The following is a 23,612-nucleotide window of genomic DNA, read 5'->3' as shown; positions in this document are numbered from 1 at the left end:
GTAGGGCACTCAAGAAGCTCCATTTTTAACTCCCGGCTATCAAGCTCCTGCCAGAAGTGCAGCATAGTTAATACTGATGAAAACAGCCAGGGCCATGTAAGCCACCACCCTGCCAGGGGTTTATAAACTCCATTCCTCTGCCAAATTAAATCACCAGGAGTCAGCATATCAAGATCCAAGGCTAGACCTCCATGGAAGGCTATCACAGAAATGTTATTTAATAATATGGCCTCTGCTTTTGTGTGAGGTTTTCCCAAGAAGGCCTTCATCGAGGACACTCCTGCATTGTTACAGCACAGTGGCCATCATCTAACTTGCAACTTCTCAGAAATTATACCAGAGGGCAGTTTAATAACATTGTTGACTCATACTGTCATCTCAGTCAAGTTTGTGCTGGCTTATCCACAAGGACCCCTCTCTGCTCATAGTAGTCTGGCAGGCTTCCCAACTTACATAGCATTCAAGGTGGGTCTGGGATAGGTTCCAGGGGGATGTTGGGGCCCATCTGGAGATAGAGCTCTGTAGTCAATTTCTTTATTGATAGAAGAAATATTTGGGGCAACCTACCTTGAATGCTGTGGAAGTGCCTCTAACTTAAGGATCCATGATAAATCTGAGGACCCACTTGGAATGCTCTTTTAAGTCAGGAAACCCTCCAGACCCAAATGGGAGCAGAGAGAGGTCTCATGGATACACCAGTACAGACTCTCCTGAGGTAAGAATACCAGTGAACGATCCTCTCTTTTCTACCTTGCCAAATTTCCCTACCCTTCGGGGCCTGGCTCAAATCCTCCCTCCTTGGGATAAAGCCAGTGTAGACTGAAGCAATCCCTTCTCTTAACCACACCAATTACTACTGCAATTAATCTCTTAATACCTTGAGGGTACTGGTGTTAGAGGGCTGGCCTTTCATTGTAGTGATGGGAGGGTGCATTTCAGCATGTTGCTTTGTAGCCTGAACATTTGTTAGCCTGGCAAGAACAGCACGAGGACAAGAATTACAAGCCAGGATATGGACCTGGTCGATCTCCACCTCTGTAGGCACCTTCTTCTTTCCCATCAAGGGGGGACAGGCCACAGAGCACCCGCCTTCTTGGCTTCTCCTTGGGAGAGGGTCTGACCAGGTGAGGAACACCAGGTGACCACATGATGCCGACCTGCCCCTGCAGCAGCTGCCCTGCCTCTTGCCAGGATGTCACCCACTGCCGAGTTCCTGCATGAGGACTCAGCAGCAAGGTCCCTGCTCATAGCCAGGTGAAGGAGACAGACACACAGACTGGAACCTGTGTGTGTGGAATGCTGGACGAACTGAAGGGCTCCAGGGAGGGTGGAGCGCACAACTTCTCCCCCTCTTTGTTAGGTCCTCCCTGTCCTCGACTGGAGAAGGTGTGGGCAGGAGGAAGCCAAGTCACACCTCTACTGACTCGCCTGGTCTGGAATCACATACAGGAGGAGACAGGTGACCCACAAGCAACTTGGAGAGCTCCTAACGCTGGACACTCGGGAGTTTTCTTGGTACCAGTCATGAATGAGAGACGTCATAGAAAAGGTTATTTTTTTATTATTTCAAGGAGGTAATACATAGCTCAATACGCCAAAGCACTAGGAAATTAGAGGCAGCAGATGGCCAGAGTTTTTGAGATGAGCCTTACGCTGCATCTCTGGGTCCCCATCTGCCCACAGCCCACGGCTGCTTACGGGAAGGCCAGACCAGCGACATGGAGCTTGCTGTGACCATCGGAGTCGGGTGAGCCAACACCACCCCCACTAACCGAGAAAGGGTTGTTCTGTGTGGGCAGCAGGGGCCCTGCCAGGCTGGACACTCTGGGCAGCGCTCAGCCCTGCCCTGGCAGCATCCAGCTTATCTAGCACTAGGTTTTCTTTCTCTGAGCCTGGAGTAGGCAGGATGTGAATAAATCCTGAGTCAGAAATGAAGGTGAAAGACTTAGTAGTGTTAATACTCAGGGTGAGAGAAGACAACACTGTCTTTCAGAAGGGTGAGCAGGGAGTCAGGGCAAGAAAGACGGAAACAGCCTGGCTGAGGGCTGAAGGTGCTGCCTTGCAGTCTTCAGAGGGGCTGTTCAGGGCACGTGATGGGGTGGCTCTGGGGCTGCTTCCTCTGGCTCAGAGTTGAACAAGAAGTTCGTTTTCCATTCATAATTGGTTCCCGGGTCTAAGCTACCACAACTGGGGCCGAGGCAAATCCTGCCCATGCAGCAAGCTGGCCTTGGAGATGTGTGGTCAGTGCCCAGTCTGGAGAGGGAGGGACTCACACCTCCTGAGCCCTTCTCCCCAACCCTAGCTCCTTCCCCTTGCAAGTAATCAGGCTGGGAGGCGAGGACCTTGGGCACCTCTGAGTGAAGCCCCAGCACGTTATTTTCCTGGAGAACTCATTTTGGTGAGACTCAAAGCCCCTGCCTAGGCATGGAGCAGACTTCTTTCCACCCACAGGAGGCCATCTTCCTGGTGACGCAGTGGTAGCACACGTGAGAACCGCAGCAACAGCTCTGAATGCTGCATACTCAGACGTCATTCATTTTGATGGACAGTCGCGCTGGCCAGCTGGCGGGGCGGGGCTGCTATTCCAGCATGCACTGCTCCCCAGCCAACCCTGGCCGAGCCAGAGCCGGGTCCAGATGCTACACAGCTGGTAGGTTTTTGGTAGGACGGGAGTGGAAAGAATTTTTAAAAAACCACACCATTGTGTTCTCTGAACCAAAAGCCATCAGTTTTGTTCTGTTTAACAAAAAAGGACAAAGAACCAAGCTTCACAGCGGCCAAGGCTTGTGCAGCACAAAATGCAGTATGTATCGACATGTATGAACCTTGGTCTGACTGGGGAGATGGGTGAACACAGAGCTGCAGGACCCCGTGTCCCCTAGTTGGTGGCAGGCTCCGCTGATGCCTCATCCTCATGTTCCTCAAAGCCTGGAACCGGCTTCTGCAGAAAGTACATGGTAGCCTGGATCACTTTGTCTGGTCCAATATTGTACACAGGGTGAGTGGGCTGCTGCAAAGAGAAGAACAGATGTCAATCAGTCACCTCATCCATGGTCCTTGGACATGTGCACAGCCTTTGCCCATTAAATGCACTTGTAAGAATATAACAAAAATCAGAGCTGCACATGGAGATTTATCTTACAAGGCCCTAAGGTTCAACAACAGGGTACTGGTAAAAACATGTTCTAGCACACGGGACACAAAGGGATTATAGAGCCATTAAAAAAAATATGCTTTCAAATATTTGATGACATTGCCAAGTACTTACATTAAATGAGGATAACAGTATGTGTGATATCCCAAACTTACTTTTTAAAGTGTGTGTAGATGTGATGTATATAGAATATTCCACAATAGGAGCAGTGACATGACTATTTAAAATTTTCTAATTTATACTTGCATATATATCTCAATTATGAAAACAATGAACATGCATTTATATTTATAATCAAGAAAAAGGTACACAACCCTAACATTTAAGTAAATGTGTCAGGCCATATATAAATTATTTTACCCCACTGCACCACAGAGACTCTGGTTTGAGACAGGGTACAGTCCTGGGCCAGTATTCAGGATTCTTCCACTCTGGGACAATGAAGAAGGGGACATAATTGCAAGAGATTTAAAAACTTCAAAGAAAATACCATCCCCAGCTTCGTGCCAAAATATAAAAATTTTGATAAACTGAGCAGCTTTATAGAACAATATGGATTTTCAAAACGGCTCCAGAAGAAATTCGTTAAAACCTATATGAATACGTTAAATAACAACTGTTTATTCTGCTACAAACATTTCCTGCACGCCACCAAATACTAGGTCTACCTGTTTTCTCAAGCAAGTATTAGCTTATGATCTCTAACTTACACAAAATTTGCCAAAGGAAAAGTAGGGTAGGAAGATACCTATCTAATTTTATGAGGCTATATTATCCTGAAACACAAACTGGAAAAGAACAGTACCATAAGATCAATCTTTCTCATGAACACACATGCAAAAAAAAATCCTAAATAAAAACATGAGCCAAAAATACCAGCAGTGTGATAAACCAGCACACACACACACTCTGTATTATAACCAAGTAGGGTTTATCCTTCTCATGTAAAGTTAACATCACAATGTGTATTAACAAAACATAATACAGATTAAAGGAGAAAAACCCAGATGTGGAAAAAGCATTCGATAAAATTTAACACTAGATTATGATTCAAACAAAAAACAACTCAGCAGACTAGGAAAAGGGGGGGAATATCCTTAACTTGACATGAAATATTTATCGAAACCTCACAGTCAGCATCTTCCTGAATGGTGGAATTATAGAAGCCTTTCCATTACAATCTGAACACTTTCTATTACCACTTCTGGTCAACACTCCACAGAGCGTTTAGCCAACTTAGCAAGATAAATAAAATTATCTTACATGGCAAGATAAATAAAATTCTTAAGCATCAGGGAGGAAATGGCAAAACTGTCCTTATTTGAAGATGACAGTATGGTCTAAATAAAAAAATCCAAGAGATTCTGTAGACAAACTATTAACAACTATTAGGAGGATTCAGTGCGAATTCCCTGGTGGTCCAGTGGTTAGGACTCCAGGCTTCCACTGCAGGGGGGCTGGATTTGACCCCTAGTCAGGTAACTAAGATCCCATAAGTTGCTTGCTGCTGCTGCTGCTAAGTTGCTTCAGTCATGTCCGACTCTGTGAGACCCCAGAGATGGCAGCCCACTAGGCTCCCCCGTCCCTGGGGTTCTCCAGGCAAGAACATTGGAGTGGGTTGCCATTTCCTTCTCCAGTGCATGAAAGTGAAAAGTGAAAGTGAAGTTGCTCAGTCGTGTCCAACCCTTAGCGACCCCATGGACTGCAGCCTACCAGGCTCTTCCGTCCATGGGATTTTCCAGGCAAGAGTGCTGGAGTGGGGTGCCATTGCCTTCTCCAATAAGTTGCTTGGAGCAATCAAAAAAAAAGAATCAGCAAGGCTGCTGGGTGCAAAGTTAAACAACAATTATCAATAGCATTTCTATACATTAATAACAGCCAATTATAAAATAAAATGGAAAAAAATGCTGCAGTCACAATAGACACAAAAACTATAAATTTCTTAAGACATAAATCTAACAAGATATGCTAGTCCTTTGTGGGAAATGATAAAAGACCATTAAAATATAGGTAAAAAACCTGAAAAATATTAAGGGAAGCCTTAATATTAAAGTCAGTTGTCTCCCATTAATATTACAGTCAATGTAATACAAATTCCACTAGCTTTTGTGTTTGTGCGGAACTTAATAAGCTGATCCTAAAATGCACAGGAAATCCTAAAATGCAAAAGGCAAAGGATAATGAAAACAAAAAAAAAAAGAATGGGGTAGGTGAGTGAGACTTGCTTACATGCATTTAAGATTTGATAAGACAGTGAAGATAATAAAACAGACCCATGGAACAGAGTGTCCAGAAACAGAATCAACTCATAAACAGAAACTTGAGTATGTAACAAACATGTGATACACATCAGTAGGAAAGGTTGTAAACTTCAGTAAATGGTGCTGGTCAACTGGTATCCAAAACAGGAAAAAGGTAAAATTATATCCAACCCTCACTACAGATGGAAATCCATTCCAAAAGAATTTTAAAAATTAGATGGGAAAGGCAAAATTTACATTGTTTAGAAGAAAATGTGTTTATGACCTCTGGTAGGAAAAGATTTTTTAAGTAACCCCATGCCCACCCAAACCTTTGAAAACCAAAAAGGCAAATAAAATTATTCACTTCAGAGTTAAAATCTTCTATTCAACAAAAAACACTAATAAGAAGGTGAAAAGTCACAAACTGGAAGAGACTCACCACACACACATACCATTGACAAAGAGCTAGTATCAAGAACACACAAAGAACTACAAAACGTATAAGAAAAGAGCAAACAAAATTACAGATCAGTAAGAAAATGAGCAAAGGCAATTTGCTGGCAATTTACAGAAGACGTAACACAAATGGCCAAAAAAATGTTTGAAAAGATGCTTAGCCTCACCAGTAGCCAGGGAAATGCAAAACAAAACTGAGATAGCACTAGTCAAGTTAGCGGAAAGGAGATATCTAACCACAGCACAACTCAGCTTGGTGGTGTGTGAGTGAAAAATAACCCAGTCACATAGGGGCACAGTTCAGGGCCATCCAGTGAAGATGAAGGTGGGTGTCCCAGAGAAACTGCAACAAGAATGTTCACTGCAACACCTCGTGTCACAGCACAAGCTGAAACCATCTCGATGCTGACCAACAGGAGGCTAGAAAACGCAACGAGTACACCTAGACAAGGGGATACTATACATGAAGTCGGCTAAACCTCAGGGTAATGTCAGTGAGAAAAGTGATGCAGAAGATACCTGTTATAAAGCAACGGAAAGCATACAAAACAACTCTATTATTTGTGGATACATACCTCTGTAGTGATAGCACAAAAACATCTGCAGGCATGATCAATGATGGATTTAGGATGGGCTTACAATGAGGAAGGAGGGAGGGAAAGGAACGGAAGAGGGCTGCGTAGCAGGCAACCACATGAGAAAGCTCAAGGGTTGCTACTTGGATTTTCTCAACTAATTAGAGAGGCTGAGCATCTTTTCATCCACCTACTGGCCATCAGCGTTTCTTCTGCTGGAATATTTCATGGCAGTCTGCACGGGCACATCATCTGACGGCCAAGGACAGTCTTAGTCGGAGCCATGTCTCAGGCTCCTGACTAGGTTCAGAAGCATCGCCTGTGGCCAGGCTGGCCTGAGGCTGGATGCCACAGTGAACAACCCGCCCACAGGGGGCTGACGGTTTCTGAGGGATGCAGACAAAACCCAGTTGAACACACACATGATAAATTGTGCTGGTGCTATGAGGGGCACAAATCATGCTCTGGCCGAGCGTTTCTGGGCATCTCATTTATAGACGGTGGTCTGAGAGGGTTTCTCTGGATGCAGGGCTGCACGTTGAGAGCTCCAAGAGAAGACATCAGCCACACAGGGAGGGGCTGCTGCTGCAGACGCAGAAACCACTGCCTCCGAGCCAGCTTCCTCGGAGATGGGGATTAATGACAAGTGGTCTGGGTCCTAGACTCTGGGACACAGGCACACACCCTCCATCGCAGGCTGGATCCCTGCTTAGAACCTTGAGTTTGCCGGTCAGGTGCTCACAAATGGGGAATGGGCTGCAGACGGAGGGGGTGTGGGGATGGCAAGCTCACCAGCCTGTCCATGGGGGACACCCGTGCCTTCGGTTCTGGAGGCCCCACAGGGCTGCTCTGCCCTCCTGCCAGCCCCGTCCTGGGGGCCCTGTGGAGAAGCGGTGGTAAGCCCCAACCCCGCCACATCCCGCCTTACCAGGGCGTTTTCAGGTACACCCAAGACCACATCGTGCAACATGGCTCCGCTGCCGAAGTGCTGGGCTATGGACAGGCCACTCAGGCAGTAGCAGGTGTGGTAGAAGTCCCGGGACCTGCAAGGATGCGGCAGCTCTGAGCAGGTGTCCTCTGCTCCCCACCCACCTCGGCACGGCCTCAGACGACAAGGCCACAGATGAGGCCCAGAAAGCGCTCAGGCGACCAAACCTGCCCTCCACAAGCCTAAAAGCCTGGCTTCCCCCAGCAGCATTTTTCAGAGCTCCACCCTGCCTGACCGCAGGAACTGTAGGTCCTCCTGACTTCCTTCTAGGAAGGGCTCTCCAGGGTAGTATTGCTAAATCCATAGAGTACATTAAAAAAAAAAAAAGCCATCCATAAAAAAACCCCACACCAAAATTTCTAGAAATGGGTCAAATTCTTTCTTCAAATGGGTCAAAATTTACAAATGGGTAAATTGCTGGGGGCCAGCCTTCAGCTGAGCCTTCCCCTAGAGGCATGCAGGAGGAGGCAGGGTGTGTGTGTGTGTGTGTGTGTGTGTGTGTGTGTGTGTGTGCCAGGGGGCAGGGAGGGGGTCGGTTCGGGGGATGAGGGGAGTGAGCAGCAAAGAGAAGAGGACTTGACTGGCTTCCCTTTCTCTTTCAGTATATGGCACCCAAAGGTGTTCAATCTACTCTATGAAAGCTGTGATTATAATCTCTGTTTATGACATTCTTGAGAGTCCCTCAGACAGCAAGGAGATCAGTCAGTCCTAAAGGAAATCAACCCTGACTATTCATTGGAAGGACTGATGTTGAAGCTGAAGCTCCAATACTTTGGCCATCTGATATGAAGAGCCAACTTACTGGAAAAGACCCTGATGCTGAGGAAGATTGAGGGCAGGAGGAGAAGGGGATGACAGAGGATGAGATGGTTGGATGGCATCACTGACTCGATGACATAAATCTGAGCAAACTCCAGGAGATGGTGAAGCACAGGGAAACCTGGCATGTTGCAGTTCATGGGGTCGCAAAGCGTCGGACTTGACTTAGTGACTAAACAACAGCGTGACACCCAGGAGTTTTAAAACCCTGTATCCTGATCTATTTAGGTCAGTTTGGTTAAATAAAAGAGGAAAGAAACGTTACCCATGCAGCAATCTGTTTACCTAACTGGTAAGGGGGTGCAGGTAAGCCAGGAAAAGGAGGGAGCTGGAAGCGCAGGACGGGCGCATGGTGGACAGGGCTGCTCCGTGCCCGGTTGCTCCCACGCCCTGTGGGCACTAAGCAACTGCATGGAAAGGGCTGCCCCGTCGGGGTCTGAGCAGGCCGGCGTGCTCAGCCCCCTTGCCCCGCCCTCCCCAGAGACAAAGCACTCACTTGCCGGGTTTATCCAGAAGCCCCCCGGTGGGGCATTGGCAGCACATCAGGATGTACTCCTGCAGGGCCTGCTGGTGAAACATCCAGCGGCTCATGCTGAGGGCAGGGTCACCTGCAGAAGACAAAGGGTCAGTGCACGCCTGGGCCTGGGAGTCGGCCGGCGGCAGGTCAATGCCTACTTTGTATTTTATGATCCAATAGGAAGTCAAGGTTTCCCCCCATTCTGCTTGGACTAATCTTGAAAATCACATTCTTGGGACACGTCCCTTCTCCGGAACCTTAAAATGGGTCAGAGAGCAGCAGGTCAGAGCAGCACTTGACTTTACCTGAAGCATCTCCTTCTCCTTACCTTGGATGGCAGTTCTAAACCACATCCCTTGCAGGCACAGATGAGCTTTTTAGCTCAGCTTTCCACACTGACCTCTGCTACTGCGCCTGACTGGGTTCACAATTCCTCCCTTGGGCTTCTTAAGACTTTTTCTCTAGCGCGTCTCTCCTGTCAACCAGACTCTTGATTAGCCGAGAGAACTCCAACAGGGGTAATACTGGCTGTTGCCTCCATTTCTCTTAGCCTGAATTTAATCCATCACTAAAGGGAATTCTCCAGGTAGTCTCTTGGCTCAAAAAGTTTCTCTAAGAAGAAATCTAATAACCGCCCTCCTGCATCATATGATAGTCTAAGCAGAAATTGGGATTCTGGTGATAATACTAAAGTACTGGCCAGCAACTGAGCTTCTTCACTCTGAAGTTCAACCAGCGGTCAGAGAATCTGTGGACACGGTTATCAGGGGAGGAGGAGGGACAAATTACCACCCAGCAGATGTGCATGGAAACGTTTATATGAGAATTGTTTTTAAAAATACACATATAGGATGTGCATTAAGTCTTCGGTCAATTTTATACTTTGATGCCTTGGCTACAAAGGTAGTGAACACCCTGTAAATGGCAACTGAAAGATAATTTTTCTTTCTGTCTTTTTTTGTTTTATGCATTTTTCTATACAGGTATGATATTTTCTATACAGGTATGAAAGACATATGATTACGTCTTTCATTTAACTCTAGAGGCATACACTTTTCTGTTCTGCTACATAATCTTCATAACCATCATTCTGAAAAGCCACAGAGTATTTCATAAGTGGACACATGTCATGGCATCAATATAGGCACTGGACCCAAACTCGCACATATATGTGTAGAGAATCTTCTATGGTAAAAATTCATCAAAGTTTATAGCAAATGTGGTACATAAAAAGAACTTTCCAAAAGAGTTAATTTTGGAATATACATATACATAGACTACTACAGAAAATAATCATTTTCAGATTTCTTAAATGAGAGATGGGAGGAGAGGTGGGGGCAGTTGGAAAATGACCGCTATCCCTCAGGTTGAGTCCTGGATGGTGTGCACGGTCGGCTGATGTTTGGGGGCCACATACAAAAGCCACTCATCTTCAACACTCAAGTCCCGCCTGGCCCCTGAGATGCTCACACTGGAAGAGGCACACGGGAACTGAACCTAAGGAAGAGGAGCGCAGTCAGGGGCCCCTGCTTGTGCTCAGCCCAGGACACACACTTCCTGAAGTGCTCACAGTGTTATAACTGCTTTCCTCTTTGTTCTTTCTCCACCTGTGAGCACAGCGCTGTAGGAGATACGCACAGATATGATGGGACTTCTCTCTAGCGTACTTGTTGCCAAGGCTGTTTCCAGTTCCTTGCAATCATAAAAAATGCCGCAGTAAACACCTCTGTAAATCTTCTCTATGTTTAGGATTATTTTCTTGAAATAGATTCAAAGGAGTGGAATGATTCAGTTAAAAAAGAATAAACATTTTTAAGGCTTTTCATAGATACTGATAAACTGCTTTAAGACTTTATATAGCTGCCAGTAAAATTTAAGATTTTTCCTGTACTACCTCCAGCATTGGTTACTTTTAAAAAGTTCTCAGTGATGCATGTATAACTGAATCATTTTGCCATACACCTGAAACTAACACAGTTAATCAACTATGCTTCAGTATAAAATAAAAATAAGATAAAACATCATATACGGAAATAAGTTTTCAGCATTTAAAATGTTAAAAAGAAAGAGTACCTAATCATTTATCTTGCTTTTAATTACTAATTAGGGTGAAGTTTTTTCATAACTTGCTTACTAGTTGTATTTCCTTTTGAAAGTATCCTTTGTCTTCTGAGATACAAGAGTCGATTTTATTAACCTAACTTTTAACTATATTTACCCTTTATCTGTATCATATGGTATATTTCTTTCTCCCTTTTGGCTCTATTTTTTGGCTAAATGGGTTTTTTAAATTACATAAATATAGTTTACCTATATGCCATATGACACTTAATTTTTCCTTTGTGATTTCTTCTTTTAAGAAGCACATTCAATGGGCACAGTGATTGCGGCGGGGTGCGGAGGGGTGGGGGGGGTGCATGAAAATTCTAAAACTGATCACAGGGGTGGTTGCACAACTCTGAAAACACTAAGAACTACTAAACTGTGCACTTCAAATCAGTAGATTGTTCAGCCTGTATATTATATCTCAAGAAAGCTGTTATTTTAAAAAGCATATTTATCAAACTTTAGGATCAACTGTATGAAACATCAGTATAAAGTATACCTTTATTTCATATCCTATAATAAATAAAAGACTGTTACCTTAAGGTAAATGATAACCTATCGCTAAAATTGGAAACTGAGAAGAAAATGCTATGTTTATTATTAACTAGATTATAGTGTTGCAGTTACCTCCTACATTTCTCAAAGTTCATAAACTCGACAAGAACTTCCTGAGATCCTGAATTTGCACACATAATCACAGAGGGATAAAAGGAGATATGATTAGAGAGTGATAACTGTGCCTTTTAAATCCTTTATCCCTCTCCCTTAAAATACAGATCCCCATTATAATGTCATTTTGCATTTCAAACGTTCCTTTTATCTGAGAAATCAAAAGTTTTTCCAACAGTAACTCACAGGTACAGCCACATGGAGCTCAGTCTTGCAGGTGGACAACTATGGAGTATTCCCAAGCCAGCAACTAGTAACTATCAATCCAAACAGAAACTCACAGGCCTGCTATGGTCTTACTGCTCCACATCCACACGAAAAAAAGCGACTTAGCATTGGACATTTTAAATATATTAATAATAATTCATTCTTCTACTCAAATACTGTCTTCTATGCCTAAGGCAGCCACCTCATGGACTACTGACGGCCTGACGACCACTCGCCAAGTCAGGGATGGCCTGGGTTCTTGTGCCACAGTGTGCTGGCCCCACGGCATCGTTTCAATTATCAGTGTTAGCATCATCACCTTCGAAAAACATGTTTGTTCACTTACTAAAATAAAAGTAATGCACATGGTAAAAGAACTGTGGTGTTGGAGAAGACTCCTGAGAGTCCCTTGGACTGCAAGGAGAGCCAACCAGTTCATCCTAAAGGAAATCAGTCTTGAATTTTCATTGAAAGGACTGATGTTGAAGCTGAAACTCCAATACTTTGGCTACCTGATGCGAAAAACTGACTTATTTGAAAAGACCCTGATGCTGGGAAAGATTGAAGGCAGGAGGAGAAGGGGATGACAGAGGACAAGATGGTTGGATGGCATTACCGACTCAATGGACATGAGCTTGAGTAAACTCTGGGAGCTGGTGATGGACAGGGAGGCCTGGCGTGCTGCTGGCCATGGGGTTACAAAGAGTCGGACACAACTAAGCAACTGAATTGAACTGAACAGTGGGATATAAAACTTTAAAAGTATATTTCCCGGGACTTCCCAGGTGAATTGCATACATACTGCTTTGAAACCTAACTTTGACTACAGTATATTGTGAATATCTTTCTACATCGCATCTCCTTCTGATTCCCAACATCAGTATTTTGTCCACCACTCAAAACTTCCTCCCAGATCCCTGCCTGGTCCAAGTCCACTATTTGCTGAGAAGTGAGCTACAGGCCTAATATGGGCCTCCTCCCAGGGAGTGAAAAAAGCTAGAAGCACCAAAATTCACAGACAACAGACTTTCTTCCACAGGCAAATGTGGAAATATGACCAATCCTCCAAAACTTGTGCTATAAAAAGCAAAATGTAAAGCAGGGACCCTGTGAAGACTTGGGCAGGTAGGGCTCCTGTTACCCTCTCACCAGATTCTCCCGACAGCTACAGAATGATCGCATCTTATCCCTTCCAGCGATAGGCTTGTGAAAGGCGGAGGGTATTACCAGAGGTTTGACCTCACCAGTTCCAAAAATAGAGATCACTAAAACCCCAAGTTATTTCTTGTTTTGAAACATTGGACTCTCAGGGAATTTCTGATTTCCTACTATAGTGTCCAAAGCAGAGACCATGCAGGCTCCAGAGTCAGCAGGAGGCCTCAGCTCACCTTGAAACCTGGGCTCTAGGCAGAGGAATCTTAGGACAGGCTGCAACAGGGAGGGTGGGGTGACGGAGACACAGGAGAGAGCCTCAGTTTACTTCAAATAAGAAACTAATGCAAGGGACTCAGGAAAAAACAGCCAAACAAGAGAAAGTTGTGTATCCGGCAAGCGGGTGGGCGGGAGGATGGGGGGCAGTAGAAAAGAATCGCATCTCTACATTTGAGCAAAGAATAACCCAACTACTAAGCTTTCTTCTGGGCCAAGGGCTCATACTCTGAGACTGGTCAGCACGCAGCAGGGCCGCCACGACTTCCCCTCGCCCACCGGTTTCCTTCCTGTTCTCACATGAAGTAAATGAAAAAGATGATTCAGGTGGCGGCCTGAGATTTTGAGAGGTAACAAGGGAAGGCTCCCAGAAATTTGCTATTTCCCTGCTTGGATCTGCATTTCCATCTAAGGTCCCACAGAGATGATGAACCTAGGTCTCTCTACTCCAGTGGTGCAGGGGTTGGGGGTAGGGAGGCAGTACTAACCTGCATCCAGGATTCTTCAGTGAATTTAAAATATGACACTTCTAATGGCAGCCACCACGCAGCCAGCCTGGCATGCTGGGTCTTTGCTCCAGGGGTTCTTTCTGCCTTTTTGGCACTGTTGTGACCACATGCACAGTGTGGGTTTTCAGTCTGGCATGACTCACACAAAGCTCAGCATCGGAACCTATGGCTTCACACTCAGCTGAGGTGGCAGTCACCACACCGCCAGGCACCCACCTCCCCCACCTGCCACAGCCGGTGTGAAGCAGCAGTGACCTCTGAACCCAAGGATGAAATCCTAGCTGGCACACGCGTGCCTAGGGCGAGAGGGTCCACACTGGGTACTCAAAATCCAGGATGGACAGAGCCTGTTTCAACCCCTCTCACCAAGCACCCTGGCCTCCAACTCGGTCAGCAGCCGAGGGGAGCTGCCAGCCCCGCCAGCACCCCGGGCTCACCTTGGGCGTGCAGCGCGCGGTGAAGCAGGGGCAGAAGACCCGCCTGCCAGAAGGAGTAGCAGCCGTCCACCAGCTTGTTGCAGCGGCCCTGAAATCCACCTTCAAACCTCATCTGCCGGCTTGTCACCCATTGCTGAGCGTGAGACAGAGAAGAGAGAGGCGCCAGAGGTTAAAAGAGACACGTGATCCAGCCAGCTCTCCAGACGCCGGTCTGGGAGGGAGAGTTCCCAGGTTTTGGCTTCTCAGCTCCCGTTCCCTTGCTTTGACCTCAGACATCCTTGCCCTCAACATCACAGAGGGCTCTACACTGCAAAAGCTAGTTTAACCCTCTGGAGGCAACCAACATGTATTCCTGCTCAGGGCCTAACAGACAACTAACCGCCTGTCCTGGGTTCCAAGAGGGTTCTGGTGCTGAAAGAACAAAGGGGCCAGCCTGGCCTGGAAGGAGACCTGCAATAACGCCTCTTAATAAACAAGGTGTAACTGGGAAGTTTCAGGCCAGACCACATGGTGGCTCGTTTCTATTCACTTTCCTCGCTCAGGGAAGTTTATTAAAAGCAAATACATGGAATTTTGTGCCACAGGTCATCAGAGGATTTCACACCATTTTTGGCAAGGAAATTCCCCCCAGGTTTCTTAGCACAGCCCTCGCCCCTTGCAGAACCAGGGGCAGAAGCCACGAGCCCTGGTGAGCGAGGGTGGCTCCGTGGGCTCCAGCCACTCTGCTGCTCCAGGGCAAACCGGCCGGCAGAAGAAGAGCCTTTACCCCGAACCTGTGAAATGGCTCTTGGTGCCACTCGGTGGCCACACATGATACATTCCTCCCTTATCACCAAGTTTTCTAAACACACTCTACTTCGAACATCAAGATAGTCAAGGGCTTGGCCTCGAGGAATGAGCAGACCAACTGGCCGAGCAGATAATATTTCCATGTCCCTCCCAGCCCCTCAAGACAGTCGCAGCCACCAGCCAGGATCTCAAGGAGCTGCTTCTCCAAACTGAAAGGTACAGAGGAGGGCATTGCCCTGGACCTACGTTTTACTACCGTGAGTTCCTGAAAAGAGTCACTGAGGACCCCCCTTGGAAGAACCAGTCCAGGCCTCCTTTAGTGAACAATTGCAGAGCTTAGATTCTACCCCTGTTCAAGGCAACACCACCCATAGAGTCACAACCCTAAAACTCTTAGAGAGACACAAAAGACACTGCAGGTACACCCACTAATATATCCGCAGTCAGTCTTATGAGCCAGTGCTTTAGGACGGATGCCATCTGAGGAGAGCAGGCGAAGCACGACCCAAGAAAACAGGCACTACAGTAGGGAATCTATGCTTCATTTTTGCTTACCCCACAGATTAAATGTTTATAAGCCAGACTAAATTTTTTTCCAGTGCCGAAGCCCATGGATTTATTCTGTTTCCTTTGGCTATATGAATTCATAAAATCCTTCAGATATGGGTCCTAGTTCTCCCAGAGCAAACAGAAGGGAGGGAGTAGTCTGGGTAAGAAGGATGCACCTACTACATACCAGGCTGTTTTATGTATATTATCTTCTCTGACCTTCAAAGAACTATTACCTCTACCTTATGGAGAAAAAGAGTTGAAGTTAAAACAGATTAGACAATTTTCCCAAGGTCACATGGCCATGAAGTGGCAGAGAAAGGGTTCAAATCCAGAACACTGCTACTGGAACTGAGACATCTGCTTATTTCTTATTTCTGCCTGGGAGATGGGGCTTTTACGTTTCACACATTGTTAGTGATCAGGTTTTTAGATGTCTGATAAACTCTAAGTCTATGCATAAAGTTGACCATTTGGGCATAAACCCTTCAGGCTTTAAGAACCTTCAAGAAGAGTATGCTACAGGAGGAGGCTTCCTAAAGGCCAAGACAAAATGCCACTGGTCATGTCTGTACAGGGAAAAATACAAACTCTCTTGGGACCCCATGATGGGTCTCACACAGTTCCTACAATGGCAACCTGACATCTGAACTTAGGGAGAGGAGATGAATGTCAGTTGCAGCTGATGTGCTTTGAGGTCATGATCAGGGAGTAAAAGTTTCACCAAAGACAGCTCCTTGGTGGCTGTGTGTGTGTGTGTGTACCAGGCCTCCAGTGACAATTTAGCTACAATCTAACAAGCCCCTGAAGCTGACTGCACTCTGCATAAGTTCACTCTGAATAATGGGCAGGAGCTTGGAGCTGAGACATAAATGCCTGGGCCACCCGCTCCGTGTATTCCCAGCTGTGACCAGCTCGTGTAAAGGTAGCTACTAAACACTCACATGGTGTGGAGGGTAATAAAAGCTCTTCTCATAACTTCTTCTCCCGGGAGAATCTTTCTAAGACACGTGAAAACCTCTAGTTTTAAGAGACTGAAGCTATACTCTCCTAGAAGTAGGAGGCAGGTACTGTGGCCCTCCCCAGATGTCTGAGGGACTCAAGAAGGGTCTGGGGTTGGCCTAACACATGATGTAGGAGGTTCAGAGCAAGAAGAAGGAAAGGCAGGAAGAAGGGAGCCGAGACCGAGAGCAGATGTTCACCCCCTGCACTCTCTTGTAACAGGGCTGGGCGATCCAACAACTGCATCTGAAGCTTTGTTACATGACTGCCAGCCCAGAGCTCAAGGGAGGAACTGCTAGCTCTTCACACAGACAAACGTCCCTGAAACCAGCATGTCCGAGCGGTCACGTCCCAGGGGCCTGGGGCCTGAGGGGAAGACAGGCCACCAAGTACTTACTAGTAAGCTCTTCAAGTTCAAGGAGCGCTCCTTCTTGAGGATGACCAGCGCAGCCAGGCCACAGAACGTGTAGCCGCCATGGGCTTCCATTCCTGGTACCCCGCCAATCCCACCTTCCCAATTCTGACACCTGGGAGGAGGTCGAGAAAACCCAACTGAGTGTCAACCAGTGAGTACCCTGGATGGCAAAGAGTGAAGTGGCTCCACTTAAGGCATAGACTGCTGCACCTATAGTCAGTATCTTGTGATAAACTATAATGGAAAAGAATGTGAAAAAGAATATATATATATATATATAGGAATTAATTTGCTGTACACCTGAAACACAACTTACAAATCAACTCTTCTCGACACGACTGAGCGACTGAACTGAACTGAATTCTATTTTTAAAATTGCAACTATGAATGGAAAGATGCCAGCTAATTAACTTTTAGAAATGCCTTTTCCTCCACCTGCAATGTGGGAAACCTGGGTTTTATCCCTGGGCTGGGAAGATCCCCTGGAGAAGGGAACACCTACCCACTTCAGTATTCTGGCCTGGAGAATTCCATGGACTATAGTCCATGGGGTTGCAAAGAGTTGGACACAACTGAGTGACTTTCATGCTTTCCTCAAAAAAAAAAAAAAAAGGAAACATAGTCTACTAATGAACATAGAACCTCGAATCATTACTTTTTAGAAAGAGTTATAAAATCATATGTATACTGTGATAACCATCAGGTTAAAATAAAATTGAAAAATAATTGCTAATGATGGTTATCTTTTAATACAAATCTATTGCTGATACCTTTCCTCTTTATTTTTCTGTTTTCAAAAAGCTTCCAGAATGAACATATATACCTTTATAGCTATCCAAAGTAAATTTATTTCTCCAAATTACAAGTTCTTATATTTTCAAGTTATTACTATAATAATTGTTGGGATTATAAGATAATTAGATAATGTAAGATAATATAGAAAATATGACTGCATTTTCTAGTCATAAAAATTTAATACTCTTTAGCCCAGCAATATTAGGGTCATTTCTAGGAATTAAAGGGATTCCCTGATAGCTCAGTTGGTAAAGAACTCACCTGCAACACAGGAGACCCAGGTTCAACCCCTGGGTTGGGAAGATGCCCTGGAGAAGGGAAAGGCTACCCACTCCAGTATCCTGGCCTAGAGAATTCCATAGACTGTATAGTCCATGGGGTAGCAAAGAGTCAGACACGACTGAGTGACTTTCATTTTTACTTTCTAGGAATTAATTCTACAAAGTAAGTACAAATGTGTCCAAAGATCAGATTATAAGAATGTTTATTGTATCCCCATTTGTAATAGTGAAATGTTAGAAACTTAGAAACTCAATAGTAAGGGACTGGTTATATAAATTATGATGTATCCATATAACAGAATACTATATAGTCATTTAAAATGACATTACAGAAGTATACTTTAAAATGTTCCAAATATATTACATGAAAAAGTCATAAAATGATAATGTACTGCATGATTTTTCTGCAATTCTGGAAAGATAAGAAACATGAGTGGTTGGTGACTTCAGATTTTCTTTTTGCATGTCTTAATAAACCTATTTCATCTGTGATATAAAGAAATTTTCCTTCCTATATATTTTCATATAACATAGAACTTTACTCCCAATGAGCTACAGATGTGTATATAGAGTCACATTCCCTACAGGTGTATCTGCCTCACAAATCCTCACAGGTATACAGGTCAATGAGCACTTAATCCAACTTCTGGGTGGAAGAAAAAGGAAACTGTAGTACTTCCTGTCTTCCAGGCACCTCTCATTAAAGGAGAGGCCTTGGGAATTCAGAGGCCTTCTTCAGAGAGGCCTGATAACCTCAGATATGCAGATGACACCACTCTTATGGCAGAAAGAGAAGAACTAAAGAGCTTCCTATGAAAATGAAAGAGGAGAGCGAAAAAGTTGCCTTAAAACTTAACATTCAGAAAACTAAGATCATGGCATCTGGTCCCATCACTTCATGGGAAATAGATGGGGAAACAGTGGAAACAGTGACGGACTTTATTTTTGGGGGGGAGGGCTCCAAAATCACTGCAGATGGTGATTGCAGCCGTGAAATTAAAAGACGCTTGCTCCTTGGAAGAAAAGCTATGATCAACCTAGACAGCATATTAAAAAGCAGAGACATTACTTTGCCAACCAAGGTCTGTCTAGTCAAAGCTATGGTTTTTCCAGTAGTCATGTATGGATGTGAGAGTTGGACTACAAAGAAAGCTGAATGCCAAAGAATTGATGCTTTTGAACTGTGGTATTGAAGAAGGCTCTTGAGAGTCCTTTGGACTGCAAGGAGATCCAACCAGTCCATCCTAAAGGAAATCAGTTCTAAATATTCATTGGAAGGACTGATGTTGAAGCTGAAACTCCAATACTTTGGCCATCTGATACGAAGAGCTGAATCATTTGAAAAGACCCTGATGCTTGGAAAAATGAAAGGCAGAAGGAGAAGGGGACGACAGACGATGAGATGGTTGGATGGCATCACCAACTCAATGAACATGAGTTTGAATAAATTCCAGGAGTTGGTGATGGACAAGGAGGCTTGGCGTGCTGCAGTCCATGGGGTCACAAAGAGTAGGACACGACTGAGCGACTGAACTAAACCGAGGCCTAGGGAGTTCACAGCGGAGTCAAAAACTGGCTGCTGCCCCCTGAAGAGCTTCTTCAGCATCCTCCATCTCTCAACCCCATGGCCACCCAAAGACACACAATCCAAATTTTCTCTCCAACGCATCTGGCCTCTTGGAGTATATGAACAGCTCAAGTTTGAAAGGTCTGATGAGTGAAGAATATGCAAGGGACCTCTTAATTTTTTTTTTCTTAACTTTTCTTAACTCAGCTTTAAAACACACACACACACACAATATGCATTTATTTACACATTCCACTTTCCATCCCTTTGTTTTCACATGCATGAGAGCAATTTAGCAAAATTCTTTGGGAATTTCTTCTAGCTAAATATAATGGATTGAAAAGAGCCCGGTAAAATGAAAGTAAAGGAATTTTTTAAAAGGATAAACCCATAAGGATAAAGAGAATAGAAGAGGATATGAATACAGACAGGAAATAACGAAACTGTGAAAGCTGGAAAAGGATGAAGATAAGAAGTAACTGACTTAATAGAGCCGAGAAACCTACACCAGCCCTGAGAGGAAAGGAGGGATGAAGCAACAAAAAGCAAGGTGATGTTCTCCGATGACAAGTTGAGGGACGTAAGCTACCCCTAAAGTGGGAAGGTTTTTAACTGAGTTGACTGGTGGTAAATTGATAAAGAGACTCAGTTAGACCTCCACGTACCCAGCAGATGGGAGGTTGCAGGGACTTAATCAAGAAGTGTGAATTCCAGAATTTCCAGCACAGCTGAGAGCAGGCGGAGGCACTGTACTGAGCAGGAGGATTCAGTGGAAGTCTCTGACCTGAGCAAAAGCATTCCCAACCCCTTTCCCTGCCGTTGTTGCTGTTTAGTCACTATGTCGTGTCTGACTCTTTGCAACCCCATGAACTGTAGCCTGCCAGGCTCCTCCATCCATGGGATTTTCCAGGCAAGAATACTGGAGTGGGTTGCCATTTCCTTCTCCAGAGGGTCTTCTTGACCCAGGGATCAAACCTGCATCTCCTGCATTGGAAGGTGGATTCTTTACTGCTGAGCCACCAGATAAGCCCCCTTCCCCTATTAGAATTCACAAAGCTGGCTGCCAGCTTCATACCATAACCAGGAATCTGGAAGGTTCTCCACAGAAAAATCCTATGGACACTGATATATGAGAATTCCCCATGAATGGCTGGATCCCAGGCCACTCTGGCAAACATAGCTCTCCATCAGCTTTCTAGCACCTGACTCTTAAATATGAACATCAAACATTTAAGCAAAGGCTCGTACATGAAAGAGATTTTTATGTAAACATGACATAGAAATAAAACAAATAAAAATAAATTGGAGGAAATAACATGAGGAGCAGAAGTAAACTTTCTAAACATTGTAAAGACAAAATATCCCTGAAACAAGAACAAGAGAGTATATAAAAAAGAAGTATTCTTTTTCTATATAAATGGAGATTAAAAATAAGCTTTGAAAAATTTTACATAGAATTACAGAAATAAAAACTCAACAGAAGGATTAGAAGATAAAAGGTAAGGGAACCTCTTAGTAAGTATGGAAGTAAAGTACGTGCAATTCTAGACTGAAGATACCTGCTGAGTACCCAGCACCATGAACAACAACAATAAAATCCTATCATGGCTCATCATGAATTTTCCAAACAGCAAGAATAAGAGAAATAAGACAGAAACAGACAATGGATTGGGAATACAGTGGACTGAGAGGCGGTAACGCACAGTGGAAACCATAACAAGTTTTACCACTTAAATTTCTTTGTATTTCAGCTTAATATCAAATTCAATATCCCATCATTTGACACATATGGAGACTATGACATGGAGAAGTTAAACAATTTGACCAAGGCCACTAAGCTAATAAATGACAAAACTGGGCTTCAAACCCAGGCAGTCAGAATCCTGCAAATATTAATAACTACATGCTCCGGACAAAACACACTAAAACTATTTCCTGAAGTCTCAGCAAACGAAAAAAGGTGGGGATTTGAAAGTTGGGACAGTCAGTCCCTCCTCTCCCCCATTCCTCCCTTTTTTCTTGATTTGCCCTGAGGATGGCTACAGTTGCCCAACAGTGGCAAGCAGGTCAGCGGAAGGCAGCTGAAACTGAAAGCCTCATATTTCTGGCAAGAAGAACCAGAATAACAGAAACTGATGAGGAATTCCAGAAAGAGGAGAGTCAGAGAAGGAAAATACCAAATTCCACGTTTAAACTTCGCTCAAATTTCTACCTGACCCTGAATCATGCCTGTACTGGACAAACTGAAAGGAGTTTCTAAGAACTGACCCAAGAGCTGAGCCCCTGCCCACTGCAATCAACTAACCAAGATAAGATTGCCTGCTAGAAGAGAAAGATCAACCCTCTTTAAAGCAATCTAATGACTCCAGCTTCTACAACATCCAGTAATGCGAGCTAAGTCATTCCAGTCATGTCTAACCCTGCAACGCTATGGACCATAGCCCACCAGGCTCCTCTATCCATGAGATACTCCAAGCCAGAATACTGGAGTGGGTTGCCACGACCTCCTCCAGGGGATCTTCCTGACCCAGGGATTGAACCCATGTGTCTTATGTCTCCTGCACTGGCAAGTGGGTTCTTTACCACTAGCGCCACCTGGGAAGCTGTAATGTCCAGGGTACAAGCCCAACACACGTGACACAGGCACTCAGGAAAAGGTGACATGTCAACTCCAAGATAGCCAGATGGTGAAATTTCCAGGCAAGAATTTTAAAACAGATATTATAATTGTATATTTATCTTTATGAAGAAAAATATACTTGTAATGAATGAAAAAATGGGAAATCTCAACTGAGAAATAGAGGTATAAAAAAGAACCAAACCCAGGCCATCTAGCTCAAAGGTTATATTCTCAATGTTTAAACTAAGGTTATATTCTCAATGTTTAAACTAGAGCTCCCTTACTATTAAGTATTACACACGAAGTCCTCAATAAAGGCTGGCCATCATTATGATCAGCCTTTTAACAATGACACTGGGAGCCATAAGATAATGGAGCAAGGCTTAAAAAATCTGAACGAATACAATTTATAGTTTTCAATTTAGAAGTCTCTAACCAAATAAACTAGCCATCAAGGGTGAGACTAGAATAAAAATAATTGCAAAATCTTAAAAATCTATCTCCCAAGTTCTCTTTTTTGGGATCTGTTGAAATAAATGATTTATTCAAATGAGTAAGTAAACCAGGAGAAAGGAGGACTGGGGCTTTACCAAAGCAGAAAAGTGAATTTCATGCTGAAAGGAAGCTTCTGGATGCCTGCTGTGCAGCAAGCTGAGATCAATATGTCCAGACTGAAGCAGGAGGGCAGAGGCCCAGGGGTAGACGACTCAAAACACACGAGCACACACATGTACACAAACACACATACACAAAACAGAACGGATACATCACCTGAATTGTTTGACCATATTGAGAGTAATTTTATAGCTCTGGCAGAAAACGTGGGAATCAGGAGGTAATGATTAATTCCAGAAGGGAAAAAAGTCATACAAAAAAAGTAAATATGATCATAGTATATCATTTGGTTTAGCTGAAAATTGTATTTTCATAGCAGTTAAGTACTACTTTGATAAAAATTAAGACATGAAAAATAAAACAATACAGCTTGGATATAATTACTCAATAGTATAGATAAACCTACTATACCTTTTTTTTTTTAAATTATGAGATAATTGGAAGGATCCTGGAAAGTATAGCAAATAATATATAGAACATATGTGTATCTAACACCAACCTTTGATTTATGCATTTCAGGTTTCTTTTTTAAAAACTTTAAACAAATAAACAGTTACAGATAGACCTGAGGTCTCCTAAGTACAAGTGTGCACGTGTGCATGCAAAGTCACTTCAGTTGTGTTCAACTCTGCGACCCTACAAACTGTAGCCCACCAGGCTCCTCTGTCCATGGGTTTTTCCAGGCCAGAACACCGGAGTGGGTTGCTGCGCCCTCCTCTAGGGGATTTTCCCGACCCAGGGATTGAACCTGAGTCTCCTGCACTGGCAGGTGGGTTCCTTACCACTAGCGCCATCTAGGAAGCCCGAGGAGAAGTGCAGACTTTCTGTAATCTCATTTTGTTTGCTTTCCTCCCAGAAGTAACCACCATCC

General features: G+C 44.4%; 1 protein-coding gene across 1 annotated transcript in view; it reads right to left on the bottom strand.

Annotated features, from left to right (window-relative positions):
• Positions 1-1,543: 1,543 nt before the first annotated feature.
• FNTB (farnesyltransferase, CAAX box, beta) overlaps positions 1,544-23,612 on the bottom strand; it is a 77,202-nt gene continuing 55,133 nt past the window's right edge. The window contains exons 8-12 of the mRNA XM_052647017.1: positions 16,846-16,975; positions 14,109-14,241; positions 8,732-8,843; positions 7,357-7,471; positions 1,544-3,010 (exon numbers count right to left, since the gene is read on the bottom strand). Coding sequence (XP_052502977.1) covers positions 2,879-3,010; positions 7,357-7,471; positions 8,732-8,843; positions 14,109-14,241; positions 16,846-16,975 — 622 coding nt within the window. The 3' untranslated portion in view covers positions 1,544-2,878. The remainder of the gene's footprint in view (positions 3,011-7,356; positions 7,472-8,731; positions 8,844-14,108; positions 14,242-16,845; positions 16,976-23,612) is intronic.

The sequence above is a fragment of the Budorcas taxicolor genome, chromosome 10 (genome assembly GCF_023091745.1).
Source record: "Budorcas taxicolor isolate Tak-1 chromosome 10, Takin1.1, whole genome shotgun sequence".
NCBI lineage: Eukaryota > Metazoa > Chordata > Mammalia > Artiodactyla > Bovidae > Budorcas > Budorcas taxicolor.
Note: the sequence above shows the minus strand (reverse complement) of the source record. Positions and strands in the feature narration are given on the sequence as shown.